The sequence below is a fragment of the Tachysurus fulvidraco genome, chromosome 3 (genome assembly GCF_022655615.1).
Source record: "Tachysurus fulvidraco isolate hzauxx_2018 chromosome 3, HZAU_PFXX_2.0, whole genome shotgun sequence".
Taxonomy (NCBI): domain Eukaryota; kingdom Metazoa; phylum Chordata; class Actinopteri; order Siluriformes; family Bagridae; genus Tachysurus; species Tachysurus fulvidraco.
In genome coordinates, this window is record NC_062520.1 from 9311296 (window position 1) to 9326086 (window position 14791).

Below are 14791 nucleotides of genomic sequence, written 5' to 3' on the forward strand. Positions count from 1 at the left end.
AGCTATTCATCTGAATAAATTGAAGAAAATGTCATATACGATGGATATTTTAGGTTAATATAAGAAGAATTGTGTATTATACATTGTATAAATGTCTATGACTTTGCTATTATGCTTAGGAAAATTTTGCATATAGTCTACAGTTTATTTTTACATGTAATTTACTGTACATATAAAGTACACTCGGTATCTTCTTTATTAGGAACACCTGTACACATTCATGAAGTTTTCTGATCATCCAATCATGTGGTAGCATGCATAAAATATGTAATGCATAAAAGCATGTAGATGCAGAACAAGAGCATCAGTTAACATCAGAAAAACATCAGAATGGAGAAAAAGTGCTATCTGTGTGACTTTAACTGTGGTACCATTTGGGCTGGATGGAGTTTGTCAGAAACTGACGATCGTTTAAGAATTTCACAGACAACACTCTCTAGCATTTATACAGAATGATGTGAAAAACAAAAAACTGAGTGAGCCTTCTTGATTAAAGAGGTCAAAGGAAAATGGCCAGATTGGTTTGAGCTGCCATGAAGGATATACTGTTATAACTCATATATTACTTTTTACAATCGTGGTGAGCAGAAAAGCATCTCAGCATGCACAAAACACCTAACCTTGAGGTCAGTGGGCTACAGCAGCAAAATAACACATCAGATTCTATTCCAGTCAGCCAAATACAAAAATCAGGCTATCAACTGTACACACACCCAAACTGGCCAGCTAAATACCACCACCCTCCCACCTTTTCCCACCCCACCCCACAATACACACATGCTCTTTTTCTAATTAAATCTAAAAGACACTCTCTAACCAGAGTGTCAGACTGTTAACAAACAGAATCGTTTCTGCTTGACATGAAGATGTTTAACAAGGAGCTGCAATACCAGCAGGCTGAGTTGGGACGTCATTCTCTGTCTCTGTGCTGCTGCTGCTATCCAGCCTTTGGCCTCCCAACTCATCCTCCTCAGTAGCCATGGTCCTCTGGTGGTTCTGATACCTTAGTGCAGTAAAGGCAAACACAGAAAATCTTATACAGAAATACTTTTTTTCAAAATGACAAAAATATTGGTGCACAGTTTATTGTGTCACAGAAGGATTTCTGAGAGATACTAAGAATATACTGCAGCTTCTGAGTAATGTTTCCTATAGATGAAACTATAGCTGCAAAAAAAATGGATGAAATGTAATTGAATATCCTGAGTCCTTATATGCTTATACAGTAGATTGACAGTCCTTAGTTAATTGTTTTATGATGATTTAGTAACTAAAAGCGAGTTCCTAAAGGCATTATAGCCTCCACACTAACTGAACTATGAACTCCTCACTCACTCTTCATCACCAGGAGCGACTTTGCTACTCCTTATAAAATGCAACAAATGGAAAATGAACACACTGTTCAGCAAATAAGTAAAGTGTGCATCTACTACTATGTACTCTAGGTGGCAGCATGACATGCTTGAGCTGCAGAGTCTTCACATGCTTCATAAAACATGCAGTTGTGATAAAAATATGGCTTATAAAAATATCAGGAGAAATTATAACAAATATTGTAATGGCATATCCAAGCCCACTGTTGATGTAAATTGATGGCAATATACATATAGTTGAATTTTCTTTATACTATTTTCACCTTATGTACTGTATAATATACAGTAAGCTACATTAGGAAGAACAGAAATGTGGGCACTGGACATTGAAAATTTTAGCATTAACTGGTTTTATCTGTTTTTAAATTGGGTTATACGTTTCATTTGCAAAATGATGGTGTGTCTGAAATCTATTGAAAAGGCAGGAGCCACACTTCCTTTGGCTTTTTTATGAATCTATCTCGACTGACTGTGTGCGATGAAAATTCACAGCCACAACGATGCATATTCTCTGTCCTACTGTAATGAGTCTGTCTGTGTTTCCCTTTGTTTCTGTCTGCTGCCTTGCCCTGTTGTTAATTGTTTGCTCCGCCCACTTCTTGGTTACTAATTGTACTCAATCTTTCCTCCAGGTGTGTTGTCTTTGTCTCTGATTGTCTCTGCTTTGTTATTGGTTCTTGTTCACTATATCTACTCTGTTTGTTCACTTCCCTGGTGTTAGTCGTTGTTGGTGTAGTATGTTGTCTGTCCCTGTTCCCTGTTCTGCTCAGTGTTCTATCCTGTTTTGCCTGCTTATCTGTTGTTTGTTTCTTATTTTTGTTATTAAATCTCAAACTGCATTTGGATCCTCATTCGCATCTGTGACTCATCGTGACACCTACAGCTTTAGAAACACTTCATACAAATGAAAGATTTTTGTTCAAACATTCTACCAATCATGAAACTTTCGTGCTACTTCTCTCTCTCTCTCTCTCTCTCTCTCTCTCTCTCTCTCTCTCTCTGTCTGTCTGTCTCTCTCTCTGTCTGTCTCTTTCTCTCTCACTCTCTCTGTCTGTCTCTTTCTCTCTAAAATACCTCCTGTTGAGTTGCTCCATGTGCTGGATGGAATTGGAGCGCTGCATGCTGGGACATTTTGTGGCATGGCCAGGTCTTTGCCATGTGGTGGTGCGATTCGCATGGTCAACGTAGAAGACACGACCATGGCTGTCTATCCTGGCCTCCCAGTCTGAGCACACAGAAGGGACAGAAGCTGAACAGAGTTAGAGATATGAGATGATATAACAATAACACAGTACAATCTATTTACAATCTACAAAAATACAATTTACAAAAGCTCTACTACAAATTGTAGAAAAATATGCCAAATATCCCAATATTTCGACTTGTTATTTGAAGATATTAAGTAATTATTTCAACGTATCTGATTAGTTGATCCTAAATAACTTTAAATATCATATTTCAAAGTTTCTCATATTCAAATCTCAACTGTTTCTCGTTATTTTAACCACATAATCTGTCAGTCTATTATGAGATTACACTACAAAACACAACATATCAGCAATAAACTAAATCGAATATTATTAAACCTACTTAACTAATAAAAAATAACCCTATTTATTAAACACTGTACCCCCCAATTAATTAAAAAAAAATGTAGATGAAATTATAAATCTAATTTGTAAGTCACTGACCTGAGATCAGCTATGGTCAAGATTTCGATTCCAGACACTAATTCCATAACAGAATTCCATAACGGTCGTAGTGGCTTTTTAAACTAACAAAATAACGTTAACAAGACGTTTAATTCAAAATAACAACTAGATATTTGAAAATAATGAGCTATTGAGTCAATATAAGTACATAATGAATGGGTTTGTATGAATTGTAGAAACAATGGGTTAAGTAAAAAAAATGAGATATTAAATCAAAAATAAGAATATAATATCTTGAGTACTTTAGTTTAACATTGTGGTTTTACACACACACACACACACACACACACACACACACACACACACACACACACACACACACACACACACACACACAGCAGAGAGAATGTTCAAGCTCTGATTTATCTCCTGAGCCAGACAAACACTCAGTCACTCTGTCAGCTGGTTATGAGTATGTTTGAACAGCATGGCTCAAGAGACAGCAACTCCTGCTGTACACAAATCAGTTCTCCCAAACTGCAATCTGCACAGAATGTGAAGGCATTAAAACCATCTTGCGATCCAGGCTCATCTCTTTATGCATGCAAGAAAGGGGAAATGAATTCAGGAAAACCCTGCAGTCATGTGTTCGTAAATCACAGATACAGTATATGTCAAATAAGGAACGTTGTGCAGTCAGTGTTGCATCGACTGTTCTGAATAACATAACATGGCTGGTCAAGTGTCATGGTCTGGACCAGAATCAGACTATATATATTTAACAGTTAGTCTATATTCACTAACAGGTTGTGGGAAACAGTGTGGGCAAAGTACACACTGTATCTACTGACATACCATAAATATAGCATAGTTCTGGGCATCGTCTTACAACATTGAACTTTCAGAAACCTGCTGTTTGTTGCTGCACTTCTGCATTATTTTCTTCCATATTAATCACCTCTCGTCTTCTCTCCTACGTCTTATCTATTTCCTTCCTCACTGACTTTAATCTTAAGCGCAGGAGGAGCCGATGTTTCGGAGTGCATGGGGAGGTCTGAGCCATATGTTTGAATTTAGGCCAGTGATGCATTGCCAACAAATATTTCAAAATAGGCACAGAGAGCCGTTGGAAAAAAAAAGCCATTATAGCGTCGAGCACTGCAGTCACGTGGTGTGTCGAGGAAGCAATTCAGCATATGGGCTGAAAGCTGAGGGATTACTTAGCTGCTGCAGTGAAGAGATGACAAAGCAAAGGAGAGAGGAATTATGACTCCATGTAATAGTAGTATACAGGAAAGCAGCTTGAAGCTTGAAGAATCCTGATCACCTCTATCCAACAATGATTTTCAAACAAGTTTACAAAGGGAGTCTTTGACGCTTCATTCTTCCTGAGTCCAAATACTGGTATTTTAGAATGCTTCGGTAAAATAGTATATTGTGATCATATGTGAGCAATTAAATAAATAAAGTTTGAGGTGTTAGCCATCATGCCAGCATTACAACAGCCATTTCTCAACAATTGCAAATTTTTATTTGTTAAGAAACAGGCTGCATATATAATCACTGATTGTTATGTTTCATACCTTTGACCAATTGCAGGGCAAATCAGTGCTTCAAAAGCCTCTCCTTTATCTCTCTTACAGTTAAGTCAAAACACTGCTTGTCATGTTTCTGAGAAGATCTTCTAACTTTAATGAAACCTGGACCTGGAGACTCCTTCCATAAAGTATAAATGTCTCTACCCGGAAAAGTTCACCACATCAATAATAAACAAATATTTAACATACATGTATATTATGTTTATTATTTATTTTAGATTTTGCATCTACAATTATTATTAATACATAATATATATATATATTATATATATATATATATATATATATATATATATATATATATATATATATATATATATATATATATATATATATATATACAGTAATCCCTCACCCACGCAAGTTTCGTGGCCTCAGTGCATCGCTGATTTTTCAAAAATATTCATCGAAAAATAAAAATAAAAACGGTTTCCCAGGATGCCAGACAAAGAGAGAAACTTTCTCAGAGGCTTTGTGCATACCCATGGGCACTCAGAAAAGGCACATGATTGGTTCCTGGTGCGAGATCTGAGCTGATTGGCTGGGCATCATCGCATCCTCCCCCAGCTCCTTCCCTTGTTGTATCTTGCCACTCTCGTTCACGCTGTCAACTGTGTCTCGCATATTGTGTTCAAAATTAACTTTTCATTAAGCCCTTACAATGCCTCCTAAGCGCCGTGCCCCTGCAAAAGATTCCTCTAGTGAGCCCAAGAGGAAGAGGAAGATGATGAAAAGAAGATGATGATGACCATCAGTGAAAAGGTCAAACTTAGGGCCAATCCTACTTTGCGGATTTTCACCTACAGTATCGAGAGGGGTTCTGTTCCCCATTAACCGTGATAAACGAGGGATCACTGTGTATATATATATATATATATATATATATATAAACACAACTAATCAAGACTAACAAGGATAAGGGTTAGGCACGCTGGGCTGCATCACTGTCTTCATGAAGTGTCCTTTCAGGAAAAGCGTTTACAAGGCAGACTATGTTGGACGTTTTCCAAATTTACAAGAAAATCCAAAGCACAGCACTGTTCCCAGCAGCTTTTTTTATAACCAGCGTTGAATCTGCTGAAACACAGAAGTGAGATCTGCAGAAACAAGAGCATTTCAGAGAGGAAGAGTTCACTCAGTTTAGAGCAGCAGGGTTTGACTTACGTCAAATAAACTGCGGGCACTTCACGTGGAGAGGGGCATTTTACAGAAAGAGGATGCTATTGAATATCAACAGTGCACGGTATAAAAGGAATATGACTCATGAATTCTCAGGAGGAACCAAAACCTGCCGTTTAATATTTCCTATGCTTATATTGGCGCTGTGCCAGTTGCACTTTGCATGGAGCCATTTTGCTAAATGATATATCATTCGTAAGTGTGATGTATGACCCTGCAAGCTAATGCAAATGGCATTCATTTTCTTTCCGCTCAAAACACTTCTGGAAGAAGGACTGCTTAGCTGAATGTCTAATGAGCATCCTGAATGATATGTTTCATAACTGTCCCTTGGTGGTTCGTCACTTTGGACAGGCTTGAATATGTAGGTGAGTTCAACTCAGTATAAACCTGATCACTAGACAGAGGAGATTGCCTTGAGGGTCCTTGAGACGTTCTGTGACATTATACTGATGTATATAGTAAATCCCAGAGATTAATATAGATTCAAGTCAATAAAGATTCATGTCAATAAAGGACTCTAATACAATAAAGATTCTTATATAATTATACACAGGGCACAGTAGGCTCTGGGATTAGAGGTTCGATTCTTGACTCTACCCCTGAATACACCGATTTTACTCCACAAGTCCAAAGTCCTGTGTAGACTGACTGTCATCTATAATTTGTCTGCAGAATGTGTGTGTGTGGGTTGTGCAATGGTTTGACACCCCAGTATTCCCCCATTTTGTACCATTTATTGTTCAAAATAAATGCATGTGACCATGATGTTTAATGAAAACCTTTAAATGTACTTAAATGGTCATAAAAGGAAAGTTGAAGAATGCTGGATAAAAACTAAGAAAGTAAATTTCTGCTATTGAAATGTAAAACTCCTGGCTGTGTGTAATTACTGAAACACGCTTGCTATGTTTAAATTGTTTTCTTAGTTATCTGAGTATGTATGTTGATATTCCTATTAATTTGCTTTGTCTGTATGCATAATATAATAGCTAAATGCTAAATTACTAAATTTTTTGTCCCATAAGCTAGCTTATGTTTGCCTACCAACAGGCATGTTGGTACAGGCAAATCCCATGAATTTATTCACCTGAACAGTGAACTGATTTATTTGAGTGTTTACATTATCATCCCAGAAAGCAGAAATTAATAATATCTATGAACACTGTGTGACACACAGACAGACAAACACACACAGGTCACCTCAAATGTAAATGAAGGGTAAAGGGTAAGGAGTGGCAGAGGTTAGCTTACTTGTTGGCAATGATTCATCAACACTGGGGTAATGGTGCGAGGTGCCCCGCATAGCAGGAAGCTGACTGATTGGCCGGTGACTAGCTCCTACAAAGGTGATGGAAAATTAAAAATGAAGATTCACTATTCATCAGCTAAGAGACATGGACAATCGTGAAAGAAAAAAAAATTAAATGGAAAAACATGATGAAAGTCCTTGCATGATGAAAAACATGATAAAAAACATTCACAAGTGTCTGGTGTCTGGTTCAGGCTGTTCTGATGGTACGATGATTAATGCATTCTATAGCTGTTTGTCTCAGAAATTCCAATTATTTCAGCTAGGGCTTGGTGATAACCGAAACAAAGCCAGTGTTTGAAGAAACCTTCTCTTTAAAATGTCTCTCGCTGAGAAGGATTTATCTTGAAACTGTTCAAAGCCAAATTTTACTGTTTATTGCTTTGAAAACAGGAATGTTTGCCTGAAATCAATTTAGATTAAAGCGATCTTCATATTCATATTAAAGTGAACTGCAAAGGGTTGAAAGTGGTTTTCTTGCCAGCAAGATACCGAAGTAAACAGCTCAAAATAGAAACAACTCAAAAAAAAAACAGGAACAATGGGATTGCATTATGGGGTGAATATGACATTCCTCCTACACAGACAGCTTGGCCAGTTTTGCTCTCTTGATGGCCAGCTATGGATGGCTGAGACATCGTTGGGAGCTCATAAACACTTCTTCACTTATTGCAGGGTTGTTTTTTAACATGACATTTGTCCACCAATTCCAAAATACCATCCTGTGGCCATACTAATAATAAGAAAGTGTTTGAGGGCAATATCACTGCAATACAGTATGCAAGTGTTTGAGGGCAATATCATTGCAAAGATCCTTACCAGACATATTGTCAAAATCAGGACAGGTATTTGTGACAAGACTTCTGGATGAGTCATGAAGTCATGAAGAAGTCAGCTAATAGCATTTAACCCCCACAAAGTCTAGGAATATTACAGGATGATTGAGATGACCCTGCCTCTGACCCTTTCCCCTGCCTGGTAGGACAGACCATGACTGGAAAACAGTATGCAATATGTTTAGGACATTTTCACACCATATTGCTTTTATCACTTTTTGGTCTTATATTGGTATTATATTGGTGAACTGCTGAAACAAGTAGGATAAATGTCATATGAGTGGTCAGCTGTTATTGGCAGATATTCAGGGGTTTAAAAACCAACAGACTGCAGGAATGTCTCTTTAATTCTGTGTAAAATTGGTAAAGTGACAATGATCCTCGCATCACGAAGGGGGAAGGAGTGCAATCTCAGATAAAGGGTCAATGGTTGTTATTATGACAGGTTTTCCAGTAAATGAAAATCAATCAAGTGTAGTCGCACCAATTGAGGCAGCATTTATGGCCAATTGAAATAATCAAAACCCAGGAACATTTTTTTTTTAAATCAGAAAGTTACATCTCTTCCTCACCTGGTGAACCAACACTGGGTCCAGCTACTGGAGACTGAGAGTGACCACCCTCAATTTGATCCTCCATCCACTGGCTGGAAATGTCTCCCAACTCCCTTGATTCTGGGCTCTGCCCTGAGTCTGTTACTGACTCAAAGGCACTGTTCTCCTCCTCTTCCTCCTGCGAAGAAAATACGGTGCTCTCTGACAATCGTGTGCTGTCCACAGATGACAGGCGTGTGTGGCTGCAGATGCGATTTCGTCCCTCGTGGCCTGAGTTGCTGTAACAGGATGTGCTGTAACAGGATGTACTGTAGCATGAGGTGCTGTAGCAGGAGTTGTCACACAGTTCACACTCACTCTCCCTGTGAACACGTTGGCCTCCACTTTCCGTTTCGCCATCCACGCTCTCAAGACGTGAACGAGTCTCACCCTCCAAAAGCTGGTTGAGCTCTGACAGCCGTTCGATGGAGAGGCTCGGAGGCAGAATCCGTCTACAACAAGGTCCAAGACACTCTGGGACTATTGATGGAGATCGAGTCTCGCTTGACCCTTCCTCCGTCTCATCAGCTACCTCCTTTTCGTACTCCACAGGTTTTAGACTGACATCCTCAGAAGAATCTATTGTGTCCCCATCATCTTGGCTACAAGAGCTATGCCGGGCAGAAGGAAGGCTATGCAGGAGGTGGTGTATACGTATGTAGTGTGATCGTGGAGTCTCAGGTTCTGTGCAAGAAGAGGCAATGACTGTCTCTAGTTCAGAGACAGGCAGCGAGCAGGGGCGGCGCTTCATGGCTTTTCGCTTTATTATACATGCTGTCCTTGGAGAACATGGTTCTACACTCTCACTTTCTTCCTCCTCTCTTACTCCTGTCTGCACTGAGCCTGTAGCTCCTTGCAACTCTGCAGTATCTTCAACCTCTTCTGTCCTTACCTTAATAGCTTCTTCAACCATCTCCTCATCTCCTGTGACTATATCAGTTGCAGCTTCATCTCTATGAGCTTCCACAACTTCCACTGTATCTTCTGCATCCAAATCACAATGTACCTCTCCAAGCTCCTGAGCTGGTTCCTCAAGGCTCTGCTCCAGATGTTCCGTGAGCTGAACTGTGCATGACAAATCCTCAGTTGGACTGTTCTCTTTATCTTTCAGTGCCTCCTCTAGATGTTCAGTTTCCTCCAATTCCTCTGTGCTAGAAACAATATGAGCAGGAGAACTAGGTTTAGTGGAAGATAGCAGCAGAGGATTCTGTGCCTCTACATCCAGAGAGATATTCTCATTGAGCTCATTTAGATCTTCATCCTTTGCATCCAAATCAGCAGCTACTGGTGGGTCGATATTCAGCTCCTCTGCTTCCTGCTGGTCAGGGGTCTCAGCCTCTGCATTAACAGACACTTCCTCATCATCTTCAAGAAAGATCGGGACAATTTGTTAATAAACATGAGAAAACTATCCTTAAATAGCTTTTTTGTGTAGAAGCTACTGTGGTACATTTAAACTTGTACATATTATAATAAAATAGAGGAGACCTGGATGAATAGAAGATGTTATCTCGAAGCGAAACTGCAGCTGTCCACTAACATGATCTGTTGGCAGCCTGCGACCTAAAGCATAGCTAATCACACGGTCTCTGTTGAGAAACACACACCCACACACAAAATTATTACTAATCCTGACCTATAAGGGATTGAGAAAAGGACACTATCTAATGTGATAAAAGGGAATAAATAATTGAAACTGCAAATAATGTATTCCCATAGTCGTCTGCAAAATATAAATAGACAAAGACTAGCATTTTTATCTGTGTGAAGATAACAGTAGTCTAGAGTACTCCAGTGAATATATTATTTATTCTACGACACCTACCCAATAGCATGCTTCTCCAGTAGCCGTTGCACAGGCAAAGACAATTTGCCCAAAAAGCGTTTGATGATGGGTCTGCTCTTGGCAAATTTGTCTTTCACCTCAATCTCCAAAACGTCCGTTGGCAGAGAGACAAAGTTAAATCTCTGTAACAATAGAGCATAAGTAAAGGCTACCATGTGCCTTTGAAAAATACATCAAGGGCCCTTTCTTTTTTTTTTATCTTCACTTTCATGCTGTATATACATCCTCTATATGTACTGTATATTTAAATGCACTTATATATTTCAATTTCAAAAACTGTATTTGCTAGGCTGTCCTGCTTTGAATAGATACATCATGCAGAGCAGGGATGCTAAAGTTTATACACAAAGCGTTGCTATGGATGCTGGTTTTAGTTAAAAACAAACATGAACCTGATTCTGTCTGTTAAATGACATGACCTTCGCCTTCAATTGCCTTGCAGATGTGGCTCTATCAAAACCATACTCACTTCAGGATAGTGTGATTTAGGTAAAACCTTTGCTGAATTTTCATTCCAAAACCTAGGCCATTAATACTGTACGTTCCAATCTTGCTGCTTTAACAGCCTTCACTCTTCTGGGAAGGCTTTCAACTAAATTATGAAATTTGGCTATATGGGAGTTTGCTTAGCCAGGAGTTTGTGCAGATATTGGATGCCTAGTTGGATTCTAGTTCATCCACAAAGGGGTTCAGTGGGTTTGAGGTCATGGCTGTATGGATCTCACTTTGTGTACAGTCGCATTGTCATACTGGAATATTTTCAAGCCTTTTAGTTCCAGTGAAGGAAACTTCCAATGCTACAGCATACAAAACATTCTGGACAATTGTGTGCTTCCAATATTGTGGAAGAAACACATATAAGCGTGAAGGTGTGGTGTCCACACACATTTAGCTATTTAGTGTATAAGCAGTCCCAAATTAACAGCAATTCTACATTCCAAGAATTCAAATCTTATATTTTGAACAGTGAGTTGGGTTTTATTCAAGTAAACATTACTAAACACTGACTAACACAAATTGAAAGAATGGTGATACTAAACCACTGTTCAACTGCAGCTAGAGAATGTATCTCTATTTGATATATATTAAGATATATTACATATTTGGTATATTTGATATATAGTATCGTATATGCTATCAAATCATGGCTATACATTATTTGTATGTGGCTAAAATAGAACTGGCACAACATTTGAGAAGATAAAGAGACTAAATTCTAGACTTAAATTGGATTGTAAATTTCTGGACTGCGTTTCACGTGCATGATAATGCATTTAATTAAGTGGTAAGTGTTTAATGAAGTGCTACGGTTGAATGAAAGAGAAGCCGAGAGAGGCTTCAGTGAATATTCATGCCTCCATATGGCAGTTTCATTATCTGAAATCAAACAGGTTGGTAGTGGGCTTAATATGAGCCATAACAATTACTCTAATCAGCTCCTACTCTCCTGAACAGCTGAAGGACAGTAGAACCCAAAACCTGTGTGTCCCTGGAGCTACCATTTCAGTGCTTAAGACACCGAGCCAAGCAGCAGTGCCTGCATGCTCAATAAACCTCTTTAAAAAGCCTTGCCTTAGCCAAGTCTGAGGGATAAATCTGAACTCAGTCCAAATGCCAAGGACATGAGGAGAATTTTGCTTTGTGAGGTATAGGACCCATCCTGCCACACTGCTGTTTGGAGATGATGAAATGTAGCCTGAGCATTCGGTTTAATGCAACTGCAGGTTAAATGATATAATTTGTTGTAATTCTGAGAATAAGCTACATCGCTTCATGGAAAAAAGAGTCATCTCCGAGCAGGGCACTAGGAGAATTTGGCTGACTAACAGGCAATTTACTCTGGGGACCTTTTATTATATTTCTACTGTAGTCAGCAGGAGAAACTCATTACTGAAAGCAGCATCTTTGGTATAAAGCACATCATATCTATAGTGCTTTGATTTGTTCTCCCATTTTATGCATTCAGCTGGGGTAAAAATGTAATATGTGCATCTAAAGGCAATAATCACACAGCAGTCGCCTCTTAGCCCCCTGCAGCTTTATCGTCATTTACGTTCACTTTTAAATGAACACGACTCTTTTTTTCCTGATTGTTCAGCATAGCAAAAGTAGAAAAATCCACATCTTTCCTAATTAAAACCATTCATTCATCCCATCCATTCTTCTTGGTATGTAATTCAGCCTTTCTGTATTTAAAAATTAACACTAGACTTTAAATAATTAAAAAAAACATTAAAAAGGACTCCCATAAAACTTGCGTTTGTGTGTCCTAGCTGAAATCAGTCTCCACAAAGCAACACCGCGGCTGCTTAATGGTTCTCAAATTCCTCATCAGAGCACGAAAGCTAAACATTATGTCAGGCTAGTCTTGGGCTGCCACAATTTCCCAAGCAATGCTTAAAAATACTGTAGGTCATCCAGGTAGGGTTACCATTTATCATAAATCCTGAGACATATTTAGCAGAAGGGGAATGTAATGATCTGTCCTGAAAATGCTGCATTATTTTACCCTGGGGCCAATGTGGAAAGCTGCAGTAATGATGCTCTCTAAAGAACAGCAGTAAAAGAAAGACAAGCTGATAGCAGCCTATATTCCTTTAACAATTAACCAGAAAGGAACTGCTGTAAGGTGTTGAAAAGCATTGCTGGTTCATCCATAAGAAATTATAGACCACTGCCTAAGGCCATGGTGTTGTGGGTGAGTTCCCATGTGGGGCTTTGAGACTCCATGTTGCTCAGGTTTGAGATTTGAGCAATGCTGAATGTGAAGTAACTGATTTCATGTCACATAACTAGGTACATTATCCAACATTAAAAAGATACAATAATAAAACAATATACCTTATTACTTTCATAAAACTGCAAAAAGTATACTTAAAAAAATTCAGTGTCCAGTAAGAAAACTATTCTTCTGTAGTTTGTTAACAATTAGCACTGATTATAGTATGTAATAAATATATAGTTTTCCACAACCATAAACCTACTGAAACCCACACTACACCGCTAGGATCTCTCGCTAATGCTTCACTGTTCATGATCACCTTGCAGATCCGTTCTACCCGATACATTCGGTTGCATATTTTCTATAAATTATAGCTGCATATAACTGTAAAATCATTGCTTACCCTAGTTTACATCCATTTATAAATATATCTGTAAATACACTGTATATTTCTAGGTTACTGTTGTACATTCAATGTACATAATGCACACATTTGCACAGACATATATATTCTATTTTTTTTAGATATATTGTACTGTCTAATTATCTTCACATATAATTATCTGCACATACTACCTGCCATAGCTTTATTTATTTGCTGGACATACATTTATATATTTATCTGTACTTTGCACATTTTTTTTTCTATTTGGATATCTATCTATCTATCCATCCATCCATCCATTCATCCATCCATCCATCCATCCATCCATCCATCCATCCATAAATAAGCAACACAGCAAGCAGCACAGCAGGCACAGGTAAAGATATTCTTCAGACAGAAGAGTAATCCAAAATGCTAAGTGTATGTACTGTAAAATGGCTTCACCTGTGGCCAGTCAAATTTAAGAACCAATACTGAATAAATATAATTTGTACACTTCAATATCAGCCAAGTTGATAATTATTATAACAGTACATTGTTTAATCGTGCAAGAATTATGAACAAGAAGAAATGCATATACAATATCAAATGTGGCATACTGTACTGGCTAAAGTCATGATGGAAAATGACATGCTGCTCCACAAAAATAATCATTGCTATCTTGGTAGTATGCAGCCCAAGGCAAGAGGCAAAATTTATTATTTTCATAAATAGCATGTCAGGAATTGTGACATTCCTCTTACAGTATATCACAGAAGTGAGTACACTCCTTACATTTTTGGAAATATTTTATTATATCTTTTCCTGTGACAACACTGAAGAAATGACACTTTGCTACAATGTAAAGTAGTGAGTGTACAGCTTGTATAACAGTTTAAATTTGCTGTCCCCTCAAAAGAACTCAACACATAAAGGAAAGAATTCTTTAATGCACTATGGCATGCCATGGCCACCCTGGAGATTGACTAGGACATGCAGAAGGAGTTCCGGCCCAGTCCACCCCGCTCCAGCCCCAACGACAGCCGGAGCTGGTTGGGGAGAGAAGAAAATGGAGTACTACCCCGCCCCGGGACCAGCCGATGAACCCATACCCACTGAGCCAGAACTCGAGCCGCCAGCTCGGGTCCATAAGCAGTGGCTCGAAGGCTGCGGCCTGCATTGCTCTGCAGTCACAGAAACACCATGGCTCAATGTGGAGGTACTGTAAAACGGTGGCCCATTTCTGCGCTCCTTGACTTGGGGAACACAGATACTTTGTCAGAACAGAAAGAAGATGAGCAGCTGAAGCACTGCTG

The 14791-nt window shown here is 38.7% G+C and overlaps 1 protein-coding gene across 6 annotated transcripts in view; it reads right to left on the reverse strand.

Moving 5' to 3' along the window:
- Positions 1-14791, reverse strand: part of LOC113644826 (E3 ubiquitin-protein ligase HECW1) — an 84220-nt gene that overhangs the window by 23586 nt on the left and 45843 nt on the right. For 4 of the 6 annotated variants that reach the window (XM_027149952.2, XM_047811672.1, XM_047811676.1 and 1 more), the window contains 6 exons: positions 10369-10511; positions 10032-10132; positions 8523-9908; positions 7057-7143; positions 2448-2598; positions 891-1003 (listed from right to left, as the gene is read on the reverse strand). In XM_027149952.2, the coding sequence (XP_027005753.2) occupies positions 891-1003; positions 2448-2598; positions 7057-7143; positions 8523-9908; positions 10032-10132; positions 10369-10511 (1981 nt within the window). The remainder of the gene's footprint in view (positions 1-890; positions 1004-2447; positions 2599-7056; positions 7144-8522; positions 9909-10031; positions 10133-10368; positions 10512-14791) is intronic. The other 2 variants (XM_047811673.1, XM_047811675.1) reach the window with 2 other exon arrangements.